General features: G+C 37.7%; 1 protein-coding gene across 1 annotated transcript in view; it reads right to left on the bottom strand.

Moving 5' to 3' along the window:
• Positions 1-2109: 2109 nt before the first annotated feature.
• LOC134540888 (fat-like cadherin-related tumor suppressor homolog) overlaps positions 2110-22398 on the bottom strand; it is an 898605-nt gene continuing 878316 nt past the window's right edge. The window contains 3 exon segments of the mRNA XM_063383917.1: positions 2110-9200; positions 11487-11639; positions 13169-13321. Coding sequence (XP_063239987.1) covers positions 8677-9200; positions 11487-11639; positions 13169-13321 — 830 coding nt within the window. The 3' untranslated portion in view covers positions 2110-8676.

The following is a 22398-nucleotide window of genomic DNA, read 5'->3' as shown; positions in this document are numbered from 1 at the left end:
ATTTGCTAAGCAACCATAAAATGATTTTACAGTATTTTTAATGTAGCTATACTTACCTTATACAACCAACCTTCACACAATAATTTAAAGTATTTATAATGCAGCTAACCTATCCTAATCGACCGCAAAATTTAATGCCACACCGGTTTATACAATGAGAAAGAACGGGGAAAAAAAAAAGCGAACATGAACTTCGGGTTTGGCTCTCTCGTCTGTGAAAAGAAAGGCTTGCCAACGTGAGTATTCGGGTCTGTGCAATATAGAATGTACATCATAGGCTTCCCTATGTTCGCTATGTTCGCTGCGCCAGGCGGCCAGAACAGGACAGTCCAGTTCGCGTTGTAGGAGAGACGCATGCCGTGAGATTGCAATGATGATTCCGACGATGAAGACATTCTGCTGGCTCTCACAACACGCGAACGTAAAAAAAAAAAAAAAAAAATAAAGTTCATGAAGTTAATTTCAAAAAGAAAATAATCCGAAGAATGTCATCATTTGATAAAGCAGTTGCTTGTGAGGACGAAACCAAAATGTGTGGATTCTTTCAGGATAAATTCAACTCAGTTTGATAGCATCTCCTTGGCAATCAAATCCCAGGCATTGTCATGCATATCCTGCCTTCTATATTCTTCCATCGATTTATCCTACAAACATGATGGATATTTTCGTAATCTTTCAATTAACTTTTTACGTCGACTTGACTATTTAAAGCACAATACTGAGATTAATTAATCTTCATAAAAAGGAAACGCAAAAGTACACCACAATTCCGTGCGGAAACAGATGTTTTCTTTTTTATTTTATCTGCGTATGCGCGAAGCCAGAAACATATATATATTTTTTTTAAACAGCCGAGAACCAAACACTTGGCGATGTCGCCAACATAGCGAACACAGCTTTGTGTGGCCAGTATCACCTCAGATGCAGCTGGCTGCATCATTTTACTCGCGTAGCAAACATCGCGAACATAGCGAGCGGCTAAATTAATACTGGGTAGGACAATTCTGGGGTGGCAAACTACCACCCCTTGCCACCCTTGAATTACGCCCATGTTGTGCGGTATTATTCGCTAAGCGACTCTCTAAAATGAGGCAAAACGCAGGCAAAACGACACATGCCCTCTCACTCTCTTCATCGATGTCGCACTTCTTTCGCTCTCGGAACTCGTCGTGGGACTCCGCCGAGGCCGGCGTAGCTGCTCAAGTACCCGAGGCGCCCTTCTCGAACCGACGAGAGCGGCTGTGACGAGTAGCGTCATCCCGGGCCCACCCCAACGCCCGAAACATCCAGAAAGGCGGTGCTTATTCGCGCCACTACGCGCGGCGGCCCGCGGAATTCCCAAGGCCACCCAGCGATGTATAACAGCGCCGAGGAAGAATGATGCGCGATGAGTGTGGGGGGGGGGGGGTTTAAAGAGGGTAGCGACATCACTTTTAATCCAGCCAGGCGTTGAGTGGCATGCCTTACGTGAGTGGACACCACATGACATTGCGTGTGACAACCATTTGCCGTGCAACGTCGGCCAGCGGGCATCGCGGTCTGGTCTCTCGCGTTCGTAACAATATTATATCACTTGCTGAAGTAAAGCATTACCTCATTACTCCCACTAGTAGAGCTAGTGAATTAACCCAATTATAAAATTCATCATTTTGCCGCATTTGAACTCTGTAAATGAGGTAACGACTTACATTCAATGACACCCTAAATTCAGAAGTGTACGCAGAATTTCATTTGGGGGAGGGGTGCAGGGATGAAAATAGTACCATTTACCCATTTTTTGCATTCAATTTTTTTTCTCTGTGTTGGTGAGAATGATAGATTTAAAAAAAATATATTTTTTTTAAGATATGGGGAGAGGTGCCTACATCTACAATAAAATCCTAGTATATTATAAAATGTTGTTTCCTTTTACCTGAAATTCTCCCTTTTTAATCCTAAATGATTAATTCAGAGGTTTTTGCAAAGAAACTAACAAAACAAGGGTCTAATCCATTTTGATTGCCTGTAGACAAAAATTTAAAGAAAAAACAGTGATTTTTGTGGAGGTAAATTTAAATTAATATAAACCAGTTTTTTATTTGAAAATACAATAGTATATATTATCAACAATTTTCAGATTATGTACAAAGATTTTTTTTTAAAAAGCACTTGTTTCTTTACAAAGTACAGTACAAAATCATGTTTACACGATGCGTCGCAAGTTCAAACACATTTCTTAGAATAGCGACTTACAGCACAAGTACATAATATATTCACTCAAAATGGGTTCACATGACATGTCCAATGACCAATGAGCATTCTAGATATGTGGTAAGGATACAGTTTATCATATAACTCAAATTGCTAATAGTACAGCATTCTATGAAGTACCAAAAGAGACTTGATATTCTGATCTCAAATTAGAATGCCAATTAATTTTTTTGGTTGGAATTGTAACATACATGTGAAAATTAAAAAAAACAACACTATTTTTAGTTTATAAATTAAAAAAAAATGAATGTAACATTTTAAAGAGACACACAAACTTCACCATGCATTCACAGAATTTTTTTTTTTAAGTTTATAAAATGAACAGCAACAATCCCACAAGTGAACAAGAGATACACTGCTTAATAATATATATATTATAATTTAATTTTTAAAATTAAATGCCAATGAAAATAATTTTTCAGTTTACCAGTGTATGTGTACTCTTTCCTGCTATCGTAAAACTCGTAAATTGTTTTTAGCAAGAAAGTTTAAATCATTTGATCAGCTAGAAAAAGTAAACACAGAAAATTTGGGCCTAAACATTAAAGAGAATGTTAACACCGTTCACATGGTTAAAAAAATAAAATTTCACCATGGTTACATTTTGAAGAAAAAAAAATAAAAATAAAAAACTTAGAAACCAATGGCTATACGAAACCAATACAGATAAATGAACTTAAAAATAACTCTACTAGCAGCCCTTAGATAAGAGAACTCTAAAGGAACAATCAAATTACTTATCAATAACGAAAACTAAATCAAATGAGGTGATGCCAATGCAAATAAATTAAGTTGAGTGGTCAAGGGGAATAATCAAGGAAGACCCAGTGGTCATCAACAGTTAAGTCAAGTTTCTCACATAAAGGAAACAAAAATCTTTGAACAAAAAGATAACTTCTTCATCGAAGTTAGTCAAGTAAAAAAAAATTATTTTCAAACAGAAGAAGAACATCACAAATTACATACATGTCTTTCCTCACAATAAATCAAATATGTTTCACCAGAGTAAAAGCTGCCGCAAAAAAAAATTGCAATAGTACAATATTATTCTGATACAAAAACTTACATAGTATTAAAATATAAACATGTTACCGACAGTAACATATAGTTAAAGGACACACACAATACACACACACACACACAAAACAGTGCTTTTATCGAGTACAGGTGGAACTCAATTTTTCTTTGCTTAAAGGCACTGATATAAATTCAATTTTTCAATATCAACATGTACTACTTGGAAAAACCAAACATGAAGTATTGCTGACTCAACGTAAAAAAAAATAAATCAGTACACAATGAAACACCTGTTAAGGCCTGGGATGACTTTAATGGTTTTTTCATTTACTTTCGCAATTTAGTTTCGTTGGATGCAATGCCTCGAATTAACCTTTTGACAATTGTTACTTCACTAAAACAAATCTGGAAAAAAAAAATTAGGAAAATAAAAGGCTGGAGGTGCAGAAAATATGAGGGAGCAATTACAACTGAAGGTAATTATAATTAAGGAAAGAAAAAGTAGCAAGAAATAGGCCTGTGAAAAACTTCGGGCAAGCGAATCAATGGAAGCCCTTCCGAAAGGAAAATGAATGTCTTTAAATCTTGGCTTGAACATCACTTCAGCTTAGGATTCGACATCACTTAAAACTCGTAAACTATGAAAGTTACAGAGTAGAGGTAAATATATGTTAGTCTATAAATGTATACAATCTTGAGAATTTTAATCTGCAGCAAAATTTAAATTAAAGGTGTAATAGTTGTACTTAAAGCCATTGTAATTTATAAAAAATTTTCACAGAGACTTTGCACCGAAAAAATTTGTTTTATTCATCAAAATTGACCTTTTTTTTATTCACTATTTTCCATTCGCCCCAATTATTTAATCACTTAATCAGTTCAAATATTACAAACACTAAACAATATTTTTTTAAAATTAATTTTTATAATTTAGAAACTAAGTGTACTACAGCTTTGCAAGAACAATATTCGCAATTGGATTTTTTTCGTAAATATGTTAAAAATCTGATTTTATATTAGTTTCGCATCAAAAAACTAGTATCCGCAGAGGCCTTGCAGGCAATGCAAAAGGATTTCACTTTTAAAAATCAGGCAATTTACAAGATAACAGAAACAAACCTTATGGACCAAATAAGTACATAAATATAAATAATGCTTAGTTTTTTTAATTTTTTTGGACAGGGATAACGAAGTATTTAAAAGATGCAAAACGGGTAAGGAATATATAGGTTGGTTGGAGAGAGTAGGGGATGGCTTTATTTTAAATCTTAAGTATTTTATTTGAAAATACCAATGATTTACAATTCGCATGCTCAGGCCTGCAAAGCTCTTACACAATTGTCAACTTTGTTCCTTCTTAGTTTCTTTCCCTTGAAAAGCAATACTGAAATTTAATAATGAACAACCAAGAAATAAGTTTATCTTTGGAGAGAAATTTTTTTTATGCAATCAAATTTTTCGTTCACCTCTTCCATGCAAATCTTTGCCACCTAATAACGAAGACGTGCGAATATGTTAAACATACCAAAGATAGTTTCATTTACGTTCGAAATTGAAACTAAGTAACTAAAAGGACACAATTTATTAGCTTTACTTAAAGAAACACCAATTTTATCATCACTATAAAAACATTAAAATTCTGAGGCCATAATAAGTTCAAACCGTTTTAATGTTCAGGCTTGCACTGACGTAACCTAAATTACATGTCTTGTCATGGAAACAATAGGCTTCACACCATAAGATGACTTCAAAAAAGCAGACAGTTATTTACCTTCAGAAGATACCGGCAATTTAATGGACAAGAAAGCAAAATAAAAACGACTTTATTTTGGCAAGAAAGAACAAGAAAATACTACGTATTTTTTTTTAAAATTAGAATTTTTAAATTATTTTTTCATTTGAACCAGAACTCTTGATTAAAGAATCACCAAAGTTTAACTAGGTGTAAAATTTAACTTTTAAAATTAAATGCACTATTTATTGAAGAAAGTATCAAATACATATCCATCATACTTTATAAAAATACTAAGTTGTACAATGTGTACCTCGTCGGTATAACTAAGGAATTTAATCAGAATGAAAGTGAAAATGATGAAATCACACAACCCTAGAAATTAAACATAATAAAACTCTTATATGCTCATATTCTGTGTCAAAATTATTTTCAAATTTCATTCCTACACATTAAATTACCAAATTGCACTTGTCTGCATTTTGTATTACAAGAAAAAAAAAATGATAAGTCACTTAGGTCAAGCTGAAAATTCATACTTTCAAACCAGGCCTTTTTTTTTATCGAGGAACATGAGACATGACACAACATTCAATAACAGTAAAGCACCACATTATTATCATTACCCTGATAAAAACAATATTAAAGAGTAAATGTTTAATTATCAGTCATGTGAAAGTATTGACATACATAATTACTTCGACGCATGTTGCAGAAGAGGCCCCATCTAAGCAATTCCACAAAGTGAAGAACATTCATTCATTACTCATGTATGCAGATGTTTCTGTCCAAGCAAGCAAAAAAAAAAAAAAAAAAATTATTATTATTTTTAATTTTAAGGCAACGATGTTCAGAACCGCCGTAATCACAATCTCCTCAAAATTCTGTGCATTACAAAGTTAAGTTCTCTGAAGTTCAACTAAAATCATGCGAACACTTTCGAGGCAATGACAGTGGAGCTCACAGAAGCGATTTGTTCCATGAACCAAAAAATGAACGGTGAATCATTCTCGCGAGCGTAGCCATTACCCATCATAAGGCAGTTGATGAACTCTCACCACGAAAGATAATTTTCCCAAGAAGCTAAAATTACTTTATTACATGAGACGAGATTTCATTGTTATATATTTTATGTAATATCGTAATGTTTTTATAAATATTGTTTGTTTATAGTGCCATGTTCAACATGCATTACTATAAAATGTTTCTTAATATTTATTTTTTTAAAACTCTGATATAACTGATCAACTGTGATAACAAGCTGCAATTATTAAAATAAATTTTTTTGCTATATAACTGTCTGAGGCATATTTGCTCATAACAAAAAATAAATCTGCATGCAAGCTTTCGTACTTTTAAGTATACACCTACTAAAAATATGTAATTTACAAATAAGATAGGAGATGCATATCACTGAGAAAATATAGATACAGTAGTTAAATCTGTCAGTCAACTTCAACCGTACCATATGTATTGTTATTAACTACCCCTATATTCATTCATTGAATATTTGGTACTAATGAAATTACTTAAGTGATATGAGTTTAGTTTTATTTAAATTCTGTGATATCTCATTACATACTTGAATTGCATTATGGTGTAATATGGTGTATTTATCCATGTTTTGATGTGATTTCAGTTTTTTCGCAATTCATCATAAACTCTTCTCTTTTTTTCTTTACGTGAAAAAATATTCTCATCACTCGCAGAAACTATCGCTAAGACTACGATCGCATTTAATGATGTATTTGTGTATCTATACCACATTTATTATAATCCTTTAAGTAGCTGATTTTGGTTTCCGAAGGGCTCCAACCAGTTTAGAGAATAAAAAATAAAAAAAAAGGTCATTACAATAAAATATCATCTGTGAAAGTCAAAGTTTTGGACATTGAAGCACAATGTCTTTGAATGAAGAAAACTTCATAAAATTTTTGTGAAAATGTTACTGATAACTGAACAATGTCACTTGAGGAAAATTGCAATTAATTTTTTTTTTAACAAACAAAATTTTGGGCCTCGAGGGAATAAATAGCATAGCTTTTTTGCATTATTTCACCCGCTCTAAGAGTGTTACGTATAATAATTATGATTGCGATAACTTTAGTGCGGTTTGAGATCTCAATTCTCCGCTTCCGATCTTGGTACGCCACTGGTTCCTTTAATTCAGACACGTTACTTTGTGAACGTAGTACGCAATTCTGAACAATCCCCAGGACTGTTTGGTACTGTTTTCAATTCTTGGCGACTGAAAAAATAATTTTACAGTTAGAACCAGCTCACACATAGCAATCTAAGCATCAATTCGAACTACCGTAGTTTCATCATCAATTCAGAACATTTTTCTTGTATAGCCCAGTGTGGTAAGTCGTGCTTACCGAACGAGGGACAGAACAAGCTGTCTCATGCAAGGAACGCAAACTTCCGAAAACCCTTCCCAAACAAATAAAATATTTGGCTACGCCTCCGAAAAAAAAATATATATATATATTTTTTTTTCACGCTCTGCAAGACACGCTCACGCGAATGTTGTGGTAGGATGATTCAACGAACAGACGCCCACCAAACTCCACACACTTGGTCCATGAAACGTTCATGCCCTAAAATTACGATGCTCGACAGGGAATCACCTAATTTGACTTAAAAATTATATTGACTTTTCATTTAAAAGCTATTCAATGTGTTTACTATTTCATGTTTTCTTATGCATGTCTGAATATAGCAACATAGTTAAAGAGTCATTCGAGCATAAAGATGAGAGTTTCAGTCGCGCCAACTGCTGATTCCGCATGAAAGTTCTCGTTTCGAAGAACCCACCGCTCACCAAAATACTCTTGTTCTTGAAGACCTCAAGCTTTATAGTTTTTTATAGCACCAATACAATGAAAACTTGCAAAGAAACACCAACACCAACATTCCTGAGCAAGAAATACAATGGTCCGCCATCACGGGCAACAGGGCTCAACTTATTTAACATTTCCAATTAAATAAATGCTGTTCTTCCAAACTACGTCGGAGACAGTTAGAACCCCTTTCTGGCCCTGTAGACCGTTATTAAGGTGTGCAAATTGTTTCGCATTTCAGGGGATTATTACTTAAACTCGACTTCCCTCGAAACCGGAAAAAACACACATGGAAATTCACAAAACACTCTGCTTTGATAATAGTTAATTACACTGAAACGAACAATTTGAAAGCTTACCCATCAGGTAATATATAAAAAAATAAAAACCTTTCAACTGTGTCCTAAGTGTATCAAAATATTCTGCCAGGTTACAAAATCGTCGAGCAGATTCGAAGGTGAGACCGGTGTCGAAATTTTCGGGCGGAGATCGGAGTCATCCGAGACGCTTTTTCTTCATATGGCACTTTGATGTCAGAAAGGGGCACCTCGTGTTCTACGCAACACACCACGTGTCACATCAAGTATTACGTCGAGCCCTACTTTAGTGCCCAAACGCCACGCGTCGTACACCAGCCTGCGTTCCGCGGTCACTCTTAACGAAAAATCCACGCGACGCAATGCATGAGACCGATGGATGCTTGAGGCCATGCACCACATCGACGTCTACACGGCGGCTAGGTTATGCCACGCGACGTACAACTTCACGGGCGTAAGCTTGACGGAGGCTCGCAAAATGCTGCACGTCACCCTGGAGTCGGCGTCACGCCACGCGTCACACCGACGTCTGCGTGACGCCCGACTGGAACCACCTCTTGCGGGGGTCGAGCCTCTTGAGCTCCGCGCCCTCGCACTCCGAGTCGTCGAGCTCGCAGAGGTTGGTCGACAGGTCGCTGTTGCTCGTCGCAGTGCCTCCCCCGCCTCCCCCCAGCAGAGACGTGCGCTCCCCGAGCACCGTCACGACGGAGCCGTCCTCGTCCCGCCAGCGCCGGCCGCTCGGGAACCCGTACGGCGACGCCCCGTCGTCGTCGTCGTCCTCGCTGCCACCCGCCGCGTCCAGGGGCTCCGCCTCCGTCTCGCTGTTGACGTAGCGGGGCAGGTACGTGTTGGGGTGCCGCAGGTAGCTGTCCGCCGCGCTGAAGCGGTACTCCTCCCCGCCGCTGTCGGCGAGGCTGCCCGGCCGCGCGTACGGCCCGTCCGAGAACTCCTCCGTCCCGCACTCCGAGTCCCCGACGTACTCCGACTCCTGGTCCTCGTTGAGCGTTTCTATGTCCCGCAGCGGGTCCACCGGCCCTAGAACTTTACAACGAGCATTCGCATCATCGTCAGCAGGGCCGCAACTAGAGTCTCTGGCACCCGGGGCATGAACGGATTCATGCGCCTTCCCCTCGCCCTTCGTTTTTGGCACATACTACACCAATAAAGCGGGCGGTCCGGGGGCCTTCCCACGAAAAAATGGTGCTATTTAAGCATTTTCCGTACCTACATGTAACAGTTTCTGTGCTACTGTAACTTCCATGCATGAACCCACTATGTCCATAAAGTAGTCCGTATAATCACTAGACTTGTTCATTAAATATGTTGAGACGTGATATTGTAAATCAGATTAGACATTCCTGGCATGCAAGTTAAAAAACTTTTTACCAGTTACCAGTTGTAGTAGGAATTACAATGCAAGCGATTTCGGCGCCCCCACAGCTTTGCGCCCGGGGCGTATGTCCCGCTTGTCCCCCCCCCCCCTCCCCCACCTAGTTGCGGCCCTGGTCGTCAGCGCGATAATCTTCGGGATTCCGGGTCTGAACTCAGGTTCGTCCCCAGTGGGAAACACGGCAGACATTGCATACGCCGGCAGGTTTCTCCCGAGGTATACTACCGATTCTCCACTTCCTTTCTCATGTCATCAACCTCCCTTGTGTCTAATGACTTTGATGTTGGCAAGACTTTTAAGACCGAAAGAATCTGGATCCCAAAGGGTACCTTTGAATATAGCGCTTTGAATTCCAATCTAAGGTGTCAAGGGTCAAAAATAAAATATGCACGATAAATAAAAATAAAAAAATTAACTAAGGTGTTAATATTTTTGGAGTAACCTGTAAGTTTTCGGGATATCATACTTATTTTTTACTTTTTAATTAGTTTGTTGCGACCTCTAACAACAGTAAATACTTAGCATTCAAAGAATTCAATATTCAAGAAAAAAATATTTAAAGAACGTTATTAGAGGAAATATAGTAAAGTATGTCTGCACATGTTTTTGGCGCAGTTTTTGTTTTGCCTGTGACGTCAATTGTGCCAGTGTAGGCGCATGCGGGTGATTGTTACGAATTAGCTTTGTGTAAAGTTATAAAAAAGCTTCTTTTAAATAAATATAATGATTAAAAATAAAAACAATGACACCAAAATCAACTTTTTTTTTAAAAAAAAATTGAGTTGAAAAGAAAAAAAAAACCATAAAATAGTGGTACCTGGTAATGATTTATTTGGGTCAGCAGACAACGGTTTTTTAAAACTGGTGTACGCGCACGCCCGAGACATCAGAGTTTGAGCTTTAAATATATATACTGTATAGAAGTCGCGAGTGGATAGGATTTACTCTACGTTTTTCAGAAGCGTATGATGAGCAGCTTGGGAACTTCACCGCCGCAGGGCGCTGCCATAACGCCCTGTATCGTCTTAGTTGTTATTTACACGTTAGAGCGCAGCACTGTCGCCCGCTGTCATTCCCCGCACCCCCTACCTATCATCAGGGCCGGTGCAAGGTAAATTGGCGCCCTAGGCGAAAAACATTAATGCCCCCCCCCCCCCCCCCCCGGCCGGACACCCAAAAAAAATTTTCCTTGCCTCAAAATACATCACGTAAGCCTAAGATTTTGTCAACAATCAAATGAAAGCAGGCTTGTGTTTTTTTTTTTACTTATTACAAATCATAAACAGGTCACTGTGGACTTTAAATAATTACTTATATCAATATGAAACATTCCAAACTGTTACAAAAATCCATTTTCATCTAGTTTCAATAATCGTTAAACATATTATATCAGCTGTTGTGTGTCGTGCTGCGCCGCCCCCAGCTACTTGGCACCCTGGGCGGTCGCCTGGTTAGCCTGTGTGGACGTGCCGGCCCCACCTATTATTCACTGCAGCTCAAGGTCGTTCAACGGGAGGGGGAAGGAGTGTTTGAAGAGTTCGACACTTGTCCGCTAGGGACCACCACAAGTCGATGCCCTAGAGATGGTGGCGATTGCGGCGGTGAACTAACCAACTACCTCAAAACCGTAATAGAAATTTTAACCTGGGCTGGCGACTTCTATACAGTATATATATTCAAAGGTTTGAGTGAAGTTGGACCCCAGTGGCGTAGCTAAGGTGACTGGCGCCCCTTGCCAGAGTTGAAAATAGCGCCCCCCCTCCCCCCTCTTAGATTAAAAGAGAGGGGGAGGGGTAGGGTTCAATAACACGAAACCGTCGCAGCGGCGCCTCTCCCCCCTGCTCCGGCGCCCCTGGCGGGGGCCATCCCTGCCACCCGCTTGCTACACCACCGGTTGTACCGACAACATCGAGGAACTATCGGTAAACGGTCATCACCTGCAGGGTGGGAGCTCGCCCGGGTGTTGGATTCGTTGCTCTCGTTGCTGTGGAAGCTCGACGAGTCCGGGACCTCGCTGCCGGGCACCTCCGTGATGTTGGGCAGCGGGTTCTGGCTGCGGTTCACCCAGTCCGAGCAGTCCCAGTGGTAGCCTGCGCGGGGCAAGCCGAGCGCGTGAGCGACAAACAGGCCTCCGTGAACAGTGTCTACTCGCTCGTTACAGTGGTACCGTCGGTCAAACGTTCTCGCGTGACGAAACACGTGTCAGATTCGAATCGCTGACAACTGCGAGACTAAAATAATTTGTCAACAAATGGTTGAGCCCACTCTCCGTACGTGTTTGTCACCTCAAACAAAAAAAAAATATAACTGAAAAAAAAAAAAAAAAGAGCTTGTGTAATTCAGTACAGGTGACAGAAGTAAAACTTCTTTGGCAATTCGAACCTTGAATAGTGACAATTTTCTTTCAAATATTTAAAAATCCTAACCTCTTTTGTACTTGAGATATTTTACTAAAATAAAAATAAATGAATAAACATGAATTAACAAAATTATTACTCACTTCAAAATAACTGCTCATGACATCAATAATTATTGATCACTCAATAATGATTAACTAACAATAAATATTACACACTGTTGAAATAATCACGCCATAAAAAAAAAACTGTGCTTTTTAGTGTTTCTTCAAACAATTCTGACATTCATAACACACCAAATCTCTACAAAAAAATATGAAATTCATAACAGGTAGTGCTATCTATACTGGAAATGCAGGGACTGTCTCAACAGCGCTCTCTACGCTGCTGGTTGAACAAGGTGGAACACGAGAGCATTGGTAGCAAATTAAAAAAAATCCAAGGTATTCACCGCTGACTGTATAGGACACCTACATCTGTTTTCCGAAACAAGCGCATGCGCACACTTTCTGTCTTATATTCTTTCGTTCATCGATCTGTGTCGGTATTTTTTTTTTTGTGCGGGGGAGACAAATTATTGCACAAAGAGGAGAACGAAAAACGAGCCCCCCGCAACGTATATAGCATAGTGCTCTCTTTACATCTCTTTGGCCAAGTACCTACTATCTGTCCTTTTTCGTGTCAGTAACGTTTCACAAAAAATTGTTTCACGGATGTTCTACTTCATGAAGTAAAATTACACGAAAAAGCATCAAAAAAACCCATTTATAACAAAATAAAAATACTTTAATTGAATCAAATTTCAATGATCAAATGCTTGAATTGTAACTCGATAAATCAAAGGAAAGAACTGAAATCTGTGTGGTTATGTTTCCTAACTGTACATTTTAACGTGAAACAACCGAAATAATCTTTAAACGATACAAATGGAAATGAAATAAATCCGCATGGAACTCGTGGTACTACTGGCTCGCTGTAGGAACGGTTTCGATGGAGATTAAAAACTGATGAAAACTAGCTTCTACTGCGCAGCTTAGGTTCCCCCCCCTCCCTTCTTTGGGACAGAGGATTTCCGTCACTCCCCTCACTGGCGCAAAGAAGGGAAGGGGGAGGGGGGGGGAACCTAAGCCGCGCAGTGGAAGCTAGTTTTCGTCAGTTTTTAATCTCCATCGAAACCTTTCCTACAGCTAGCCAGTACTACGTGCGTGAGTCGAGGCACTGGCAGGGGGCAGACCGGGGGGCAGGGGAGACGGGCCACTCACCTCCGACCATGCGCGGATCCTCGTCTATGGAGCTGATGGACGTCGAGGAGGGGGCCCCCAATCCTCCCCCCTGGGGGCCCTGCGGCCCTCTCACGGCCCGGCCGGCGGTCACGATCCCCCTCGTCAGGTCGGGGGCCATGCTGAGCTTCAGGTCTGCAACACGACAAAAAAAAACCCCGCGCTGTCGGTTCCTTCAAATGGTTCGCGCAGCGAGGTTTTCTTTTCATCTAGTTTTTTTTTTTTTTGGACGTACGCCACCGCATTTTTTTTTGCGCTGTTTTGTCATGGAAAATACTGAAGACTGCAAAATCGATATATGTATGTATTGATGTGTGTATGATTGTTCCCTACGGACTTCGAAAAACGGCTGGATCGATTCTGTCGAAATTTTCAGGCAATGTTCAGATTAGCCCAGCGGGTGATCCTGTGAAGTTTGTAAGCGATCGGATGAACATAAATTATTTATTTATTTTTTGGCAATTATGTGTCCTATTTTCAATACAAATTAATAAAAATTTTTTTGAACATTCACAATTAAAAGCAATATTAGGGTCGCTAGTGAGAAATAAAAATGAAAACAGAAACCCACAGAGAAAACCGGACTAAATCAGCTGATGTAAAACCCAGCGACGAACCGAAACAGGTATTATGGACAGCACGATGATGACAGCACAGATGAACACACTCTCAATCTTTAAAAATCAGGGTGCTGAAGAATTCCGTGGTAGGAATTCAGTAAGGAAAAAAAATATACCGTTGAGGCCAGGCAATGACTCATTGACTGGTGATTAGGGACAAGTTAAAAATGGTTTTATTTTTAGGCCACTGTCATTTTTGAAACAGGATTTTTCTGTAATATAGTTTTTTTAATATAAATTCTGTTTATTTATGAAGTTAGCATATTATCCAACAAATATGACACTTAAAAGTTTATTGATACTTATATCATTAAAACAGTATCATTTTGACTGATACACGATGCACTTTTCAATATCATAATATGTAACTAGCTGCCCGACCCGGCTTCGCACGGCTATACTAATGGAAAAAGAATTATGCCACATCTCCCATTTACAGTAATGGTAAATAATAAAAAATTCCGTGAAAATTTATTACAATGCTGTATAATGTACCGATGGTTTCCCGACTCGTGCACGCAACATAAAACTGATGTACCCGTACTTCGCTACGGCAGTCTACAGGCAGATCACTCTTGCGCCGCTCATAATACATGCCCCTCGTTGTGGGTACGCCACTGCCGCGCGATGCCTGTTGCCATGGAGACGCAGAAGGCATGAACAATGCAAAATACTGTTCTCATGCAGACAAAGTACCCACTGTTGCCTGGTTTTAACCACCTATGCTATGGGATCTAATTTTCGGAAAATGTCATCCTGCGTAACATAAGGAACATTACTGTGAAGTTTCAAGTCTGTAAAATATATATACTTGAAAAAAAAGGGCAATTTTTGATATTTAAAGTACTTGCAAAATTTCAACGGTGATGAGGACTGCACTAACAATGAAATAGCCGTTGCCATAGAGACGAATGAAGCATCAACAAAGCAACAGCCGTTGCCATGGTGATTTCCTACCAAAAACTGGAAATAAAAAAAAAATTAGGGGTGGACTACCCCTAACATTTAGGGGGATGAAAAATAGATGTTGGCCGATTCTCATAGATACCGGATAAGCACAAAAAATTTCATCAAAATCGGTCAAGCCGTTTCGGAGGAGTATGGCAACGAAAACTGTGACACGAGAATTTTATATATTAGATAAACATGTCTATTACAAAAAAACTCAACAATAAAAATAAATTAGCAAGTAGATGTGTGTTTGAAAAAATATACCAATGAGTTGGATCATGATAAAATAAAAAAAATTTTTTTTTTTTTAAAGCTATTTAGTACCTACATTTTGGTACAATCTTCATGCTAAATAAATTACTTTCAATTAATTTAATATATTCAAAGATTATTTTATTTGTAATTTCAGTTAGGTTTTCATTAAAAATACTGATACAATATAATGATTTTAGTTGCATTTTGGTTCTTTCTGTTGTATCAACTTTCATTTGAGTGTTATTGACATTCTTTTCGGTGTTATTTTGGTTTTATTGAAATTAACCTTATTATTCTGTCCCTACTGATAATTCAAAACGGGGGGTTTGGGTTAGGTGATATTGATTTGGAAACATGATTCTTCCGCTAAACATTGACAAAGTTCGGCAAGTGAATGCTAAGGGAGATCCAAAAGTTCTCTGCGTTGATCAAACACTCATTATTATCAATCAAACAAAAATTATGTACTATCCTTTAGTTTTTAACACTTAGCTGTAATTGAACTGTCATGGAATAAAGTTTACCAATAAATGACAAAAAAATTGAGTGAGTTTTTCAGTACTCGCCAGTGATGTATAACATCTAACCTCGGTAACAAGCAAATTCATGTGTTCTCATGTTGCAAATACACTTATAATACCAAACTCAGGCATAAAATTCAACGTAGAATTCTTTAGAAATATGTACGTACGTACTGTTAGGCGTGGTAAATGTATGTCAATTGTGTTTTCAAATGAACTTAAAAAGATAAATGGTTTTTGAAGTGATAAATTTCCACAAAATTCACAGTGAAACCCTATTAAAGGTATCTGTGTTAGTGAGGCAGATGAAAAGTGTCACTCATTGATACATCTAACATATTGCCTCCAAATGGCTTGCAGACTTCTTGTCCTGCATAGGACAGCTACGAGATTTGTGAAGTGACAATTACATTGCATGGCAGAGAAAAAAGGTAAAGGTGTTTTGCAAGTTTCCTGAGTGCTTTAAAAAATCTTCACCAAGAGTTTCATACAGCCACTGTCACTCTTCTAAAAAATACAATTAAAGAATTAAATACGTAAACAGAACCACTTATCTGCCCTTAGCACATTATTAAAAGCGTGTTGTAAATAAGACACCAATATGATAACTGGAAAAGTTTTAAAATTACATTTTTTTTAAAGTTCTGCACACGCTTAAGTAAGACAGATATAAACTGATAAGACTTCATTTTGGATTCAATACTGTTCTGGCCACAGTAAATATAACTAAAAAAATTTAAATCACTCAACTTATAACATAATTTTTGTTGTTCTAATAATGGAACCAGTTTTAAATTAATGAGCTCTAGTCCAGCGATTCCCAATTTTTATTTTTTTCCGGCCATGGAACCCTATCATTGACGTTTCTTTTGGCAGAATCCCAACTCCTTCATGAACAATTATTTGACAATAATTGTGCCTGCTTTATGTGACATTCGTCCCGACCTTTCGGGAACCGCTGCTCTACACTAAATGTGATAAAAATGACTGGATGATCAGCCGACCCTTTATAACTGTTTACTCGACTTGGGGGTACACTACAGTTTCAATCCAAATTTAGTTCAGATGGTAGAGCTTTAATAGCGAGAGGATTTAAATAACGATTCTAAATAAAATTTGTAATGCAGAACCAGCAAGTTTCCACCCTGTTTAGGGTACTTCTGGTATATATCAAACCATTATAAAAAAATTAATTTAAAAGTAACTTCACATTAATAAAAAATCGGTGCATGTATTTATTTACGCGTGTTAGAAGTATATTTATTTAATTTGGCATAATAAAAATAAAATAAATAATAAAGGGACTGGAGTGGTATTATAAATTCATGTGGTATAAAGTAGCATATACCTACTACGTCTCCAAACATGAGACAAAAATATTAATTAAATTACATTTCTTCAAGCTGACTACATAAATTATAAAAATAAAAAATTTAAATATATACTTAGTATTTAATAGTAAAATAAACACATGTAAAAAATTATTTGTTTAATTTAGAAAAATAACAAAGATAAAAATTAAAAAAAATAGTGAAAATAAATAAATATGCTGAATGTTTATACTAATTTAAATTATTTTATTATTAATTAAATAATAATGTAATTATTTATCATTTTAATTGCAAATAAATTATACATAAACTCACTTATATAAATACACTTGAAAAAGTATATAAACACAATATCTATCACTAATATTCACAATAAATAAACATTTTATGTGATATGAACCAGCATTGAATATCAATTACTAAAGTATAAGATTTAAAAATAAACATGTGTAATTTTATTTGTTTTATATTTTTTTTAATGTAGCTTTTTTTCATTCTGTGAAATTTCAATGGATGATGCGCACGCATTGTAAAAATTCATTTTCATAATTCTTCATACTTTCAAAAACATTTATTTATAAAAAAATTCATAATACTACACTCAGTCTTCACAATTTGAAGTAAATGTAATGAACCAGATATCTCGAGATAGCCTTTAAAAAGAAAAAAATTGGGGTAAAGGAAAGTGTGCACTCATTGGGTGCTGAAAACATTGACAGACGTTCACAAGGAAAAAAAAAATTTGGAAAGTAATCAGAAATTTTTGAGACCGTTTTTGAATTTTTGAACTCGATCATTACGGCTACGAAACATGGGCTTACCTTCACACTCCTAATTCTGAGTCCAAAAGGCAGTGAACAACATGACGCCACTCCAGTTCACATCGCGTCCGAAAATTTAGTCAGGCAATCTCTTACAAGAAAGTCATGGCAAGTTTCTTTTGGGATAAAAAAAAATTTCTTCTCAAAAAAATTTATTTTGCCAAACGGGAGCACAATCTAAGCTGATCGTTATTATGAAAGGTAAAAAAAAATTGGTTGTCTGTAAAGTCGGTTTATGGACGATAGTTTAACGTGACAACATCATAACAAAACATTGATAAAATTATTGCATACTTTTATGAATAAAATTGAATCATTTTAATTGAATTATCACTATTTTGTATGGATACAAAGAAGGAGTGATATAAAATCTACAATTTAATTGATAAATTTACTTTTATTTGCACTCATTAATTCAAATATGTTTATTACTTTAACAAAATTATTATTTTAACTATAACTTTTATACATGTTTTCTATTTAACTTCTTCCAATCTGTGTTATTCTGTTAAGGATAGGACGATGATAGGAAAATTAGGAAACGAATGGGAGTGTTTCAAGTTTAATGTGCCTCGAAAAAGTCAAATCGATGGTTGTTCCAATCGAGTGGAAGAGAGAGAGAAGTGGCGCAAGTGTATAATGAGCGCAACGGGACACAGCGTAACGGGACAATGTGCGTAATGGGACACTTTTTCGTGCGTGCAGTCGGCGTTCATCGATTTATTAGACGTTGTCACGTCAAAAAAAACTTTGAGGAGTGATACGAAACAAGCAAAGAGGGAGGTTGAGCAAGGGATGGTGTTTTTTTTCAGATACCTGAAGGAGGTGCTCTGGGGACCCGTGGAAGTCCAAGCAGAAATTTTCTAAAAGAGGGTGAGGTCTTCGTTCTGCCTTGGCTCGTGGTCTCTGCTCTCAAGAAGGCCAGCCCTTCCGCTCGCGGAAAAGCAGACGTGCTTAAAAACGGACGGTAATGGCTACGCCTCTACGAGAGAACGGAACCTTGAGCAAAAAAGGCTTCTGTTGCGTGACAACGGCCCGCCCCCCCATACAGAAGGCTTTGACCACCGCGCTCCGGCAAACCTTTCACGTGGGGTGTACCCTTAGCCCCCGGCTCACAGCCTTGACCTGGCACTCGGTGACTTTCATCTCGTCCTTCACCCAAAGCCACATTCGGCCGGGAAACGCTTCGCGACCGACGAGGAAGTCCGGGATGAGCGGTCAAAGCTGCTTGCGGACCACGGCGAGAGATTTCCATGACAAAAGGGATCAAGGATCTTGTTCCCAGACTAGAGAAGTGCGTCGAACTTGCTGGGGATTACGTGGAAAAATATATTGTACACGTGCGCGAACAATGCCATTGCAAACATTTTGTAAGAGTAAAATTCTCCCTGATTTTCAAACCGAAAACTGTCTTTAATTTTTGAGACAACCCTCGTAAGAAAATAGAAGCGGCAAACATTCCTGTGCAAGCGCTGCAGGCAGTGCTCACAGTTTGAGAATGTCATACGTTCATGTCCGCTGAACCCACTACATTCTGAAGTGGCTCGTTCCAGCGACACACGCTTGAATGGCAAGCACAGTTGCTCCTATGCCACGTGTCTGTTCCATCATGACTCTTCACGATCTTTGACTGCAGTTGCTGTACTCCCTGATGTGTGTGAGCATTTATAAAAATTACCTGCACCAAAGGTGTCCTAAAAAAAAGTATACAACAAAAAAAAGAAGCCAAAAACACACAGAAAAACAACCAAGCAACATTTAACAAAATGCGCTAGTAAAAAAAAAAAAAACATGTGTCTACAGCATTGCCCATGACAAACACAGCATTCAGTGAAAGTGTAGCAGGCAAAGAGAAGGAAATAAATTGAAACCACGTTTTTTCTGAATGCCGTTGAAGTCAACCGTTACAACACATTTCCCGAGCTAAAATGCAATCACTGTTTGCCAGATGTATACTTAGTTATAATGGCATGAATTTTATTTTCCTATCGCTAGTAATAAAAGAGGTTATTTGTCTGTCTGAAAGTAGTTTGCATTGCCCAGTAGCAAAAGACCTAGAGCAGTAGAATAAACATTTATTTATTGTGAATATTAGTGACAGAAATTGTGTTTGTAATATTATTTAAGTATATTTTCAAGTGTGTTTACAAAAGTGAGGTTATGTTCCCGTATGTATAATTTATTCACATTATAAATTATACATTATTATGTGAGAGGAATTAAAAATTAAATAATAATTTGATTATTCTATAAAAAAATAATAATAAAATTTACACACATGTTTATATTTTTATTTAATATTAAGTATTTATTTAAATATTTATTTTTAATTAGATTGAATTAATACTTTACCAACCGTATTTATAATATCACTCCAGTCGTTTATTATTTTATTCTATTAATTATTTGGATTCAAAATTAAAGTTAGTTTTATATCAAGCCAAGTAAGTATAACTTCTAATGCGCAAATATATGTGCACACACTTATTTTTTTAAAATGCCTTGGACCACACAGTTTTGTCGATAAGGCTCCTCTGCTCGTGATGTGTGACACAGAAGAGCTCAAGGGCTTGTATTGTCTTGATTACGCAAGTTCCCCTTCCCGGACAGCCAAAACCCTACACACATTACCGCGGTCACGTAGTGGTAGTGCTCTGTACTCACATTTTAAGGCCCACTACCACAAGGGCAGAAAATTCAGGAAAAACCCAGTTGATTTGAAAACTTGCTCAAGATATCCGAGTGATGCATGTTTACGAAATGCATTTAAGACCACCCTAAGGGCGGACGAGCAATTCTGTCTCCGGACTTCACTTTTTCAATCGAACTGAATTTTTTCGAAAAGCTCTGAGGGCTAAAAAACGTGTGTTTTGAGAATAACTTTTTGGACCTTAAACATACGGTGCAGATTCTTGAAAGCACTTCAAGGGCCTTTGCAAAACACCTTTACCCTTCATGTCTCCACCTATCCAGTGTCACGGTCTCTGCTAAAACTCTTACCGTCGAGAAGTCTGCGCACCAGTTCAGAGGCGATACCGCGCCAGAAGCACCCCACCCCTGCAAGCTTTCTAACCACTAAGTGTTCCTGTATGCAGGCTTAAATGAAAAAGTTTTTATATCACACAGTACTTTTTGTATGCCATACACGTTAAATTAATCATAATACGGGGGAAAAAAAACTGCTGTTCGCAGGAATGTGCCGATTTTAATGTAATAAAGCTAAACTCCGCTACAAATATTTATATTTAATCGAGCAACTATAAACTGAAGTGGGGCAAAGGAAACACAAAAATGTAAGTTGGCAAAGTTGGTTTCTGGAACGTGAAGATTATTATATTATAAAATTTTATAAAATGGCATATTAAAAAGTGAGTACGTTGGCAGTCTCAAGCATAGTAAAAATTACAAGAACCGTTACAAATATTCATATTTAATCGAGCGATTATAAACTGAAGTGGAGCTCAAAGAAAACACAAAAATGCAAGTTAGCAAAGTTGGTTTCTGGAACGTGAAGATTTATTATATTAAAATTTTTTATAAAATGGCATATTAAAAAAGTGCGTACGTTGGCAGTCTCTAGAGAAGTAAAAATTACGAGAACCGTTACAAATATTTATATTTAATCGAGCGACTATAAACTGAAGTGGGGCAAAGAAAACACAAAAATGCAAGTTAGCAAAGGGTTTCTGGAATGTGAAGATTATTATATTATAAAAATTTTATAAAATGGCATATTAAAAAGTGCGTACATTGGCAGTCTCTAGAGAACCATTACAAATATTCATATTTAATCGAGCGACTGTAAACTGAAGTGGGGCGAAGAAAACACAAAAATGCAAGTTAGCAAAGTTGGTTTCTGGAACGTGAAGATTATTACATTAAAATTTTTTTTATAAAACGGCGTATTAAAAAAGTGCATACGTTGGCAGTCTCTAGAGAAGTAAAAATTACAAGAACCGTTACAAATATTTATATCCATTGGTTTCCGGGAGATTGGTGAGTAGCCTTTCTGCTGGGTGGACGATTTTACTGTAGAAATGGGTTGTTTGACCTTGGCCAGGTGGTGGTGGGGGGTGATTTGGTGCAGGATTAGGGTTGTGTGGAGGGAGGGGTACTGCAGGTGCCAGAGGGAGGAACGAGGTTGAAGGACTGGCTTGGGAAATTTGTGGGTCTGGTTGGGGAATAGCTGTCATGGCGGTTGACTGTGCAAGTGAAGTCGCGGTGCTAGATGCACTTACCGAAGCAAAACACCAAAATGCAAGTTAGCAAAAGTTGGTTTCTGGAACGTGAAGGATTATTACATTACAAAATTTTCATAAAACGGCATATTAAAAAATGCGTACGTTGGCAGTCTCTAGAGTAGTAAAAATTACAAGAGTATTGATGAGGAGAGGGGTTGAAATGACACTTGATAAGCAGCGATACAAATGACTACAAATGGAACGTGAAGAAAGAGCATAAGTTGGCAGTATTGACGAGGAGAGGGGTTAGAACGACGCTTGTTACGTAGCGATGGATTGCACACACCCGTACACTAACTACGTTTGACTTCAAAGACGTGCTGACCGGGCCCCCGGGGACTCACAGTTCTTGATCTTGCCGCCGTAGAAATTTTATAAAATGGCATATTAAAAAAGCATACGTTGGCAGTATTGACGAGGAGAGGGGTTAAAACGACGCTTGTTACGTAGCGATGGATCGCATACACCTGTA

This window comes from Bacillus rossius, chromosome 17 (genome assembly GCF_032445375.1).
Source record: "Bacillus rossius redtenbacheri isolate Brsri chromosome 17, Brsri_v3, whole genome shotgun sequence".
In the NCBI taxonomy this organism is placed as follows: domain Eukaryota; kingdom Metazoa; phylum Arthropoda; class Insecta; order Phasmatodea; family Bacillidae; genus Bacillus; species Bacillus rossius.
The sequence above is the reverse complement of the archived record's forward strand: the minus strand, read 5'-3'. Positions and strand labels throughout refer to the sequence as shown.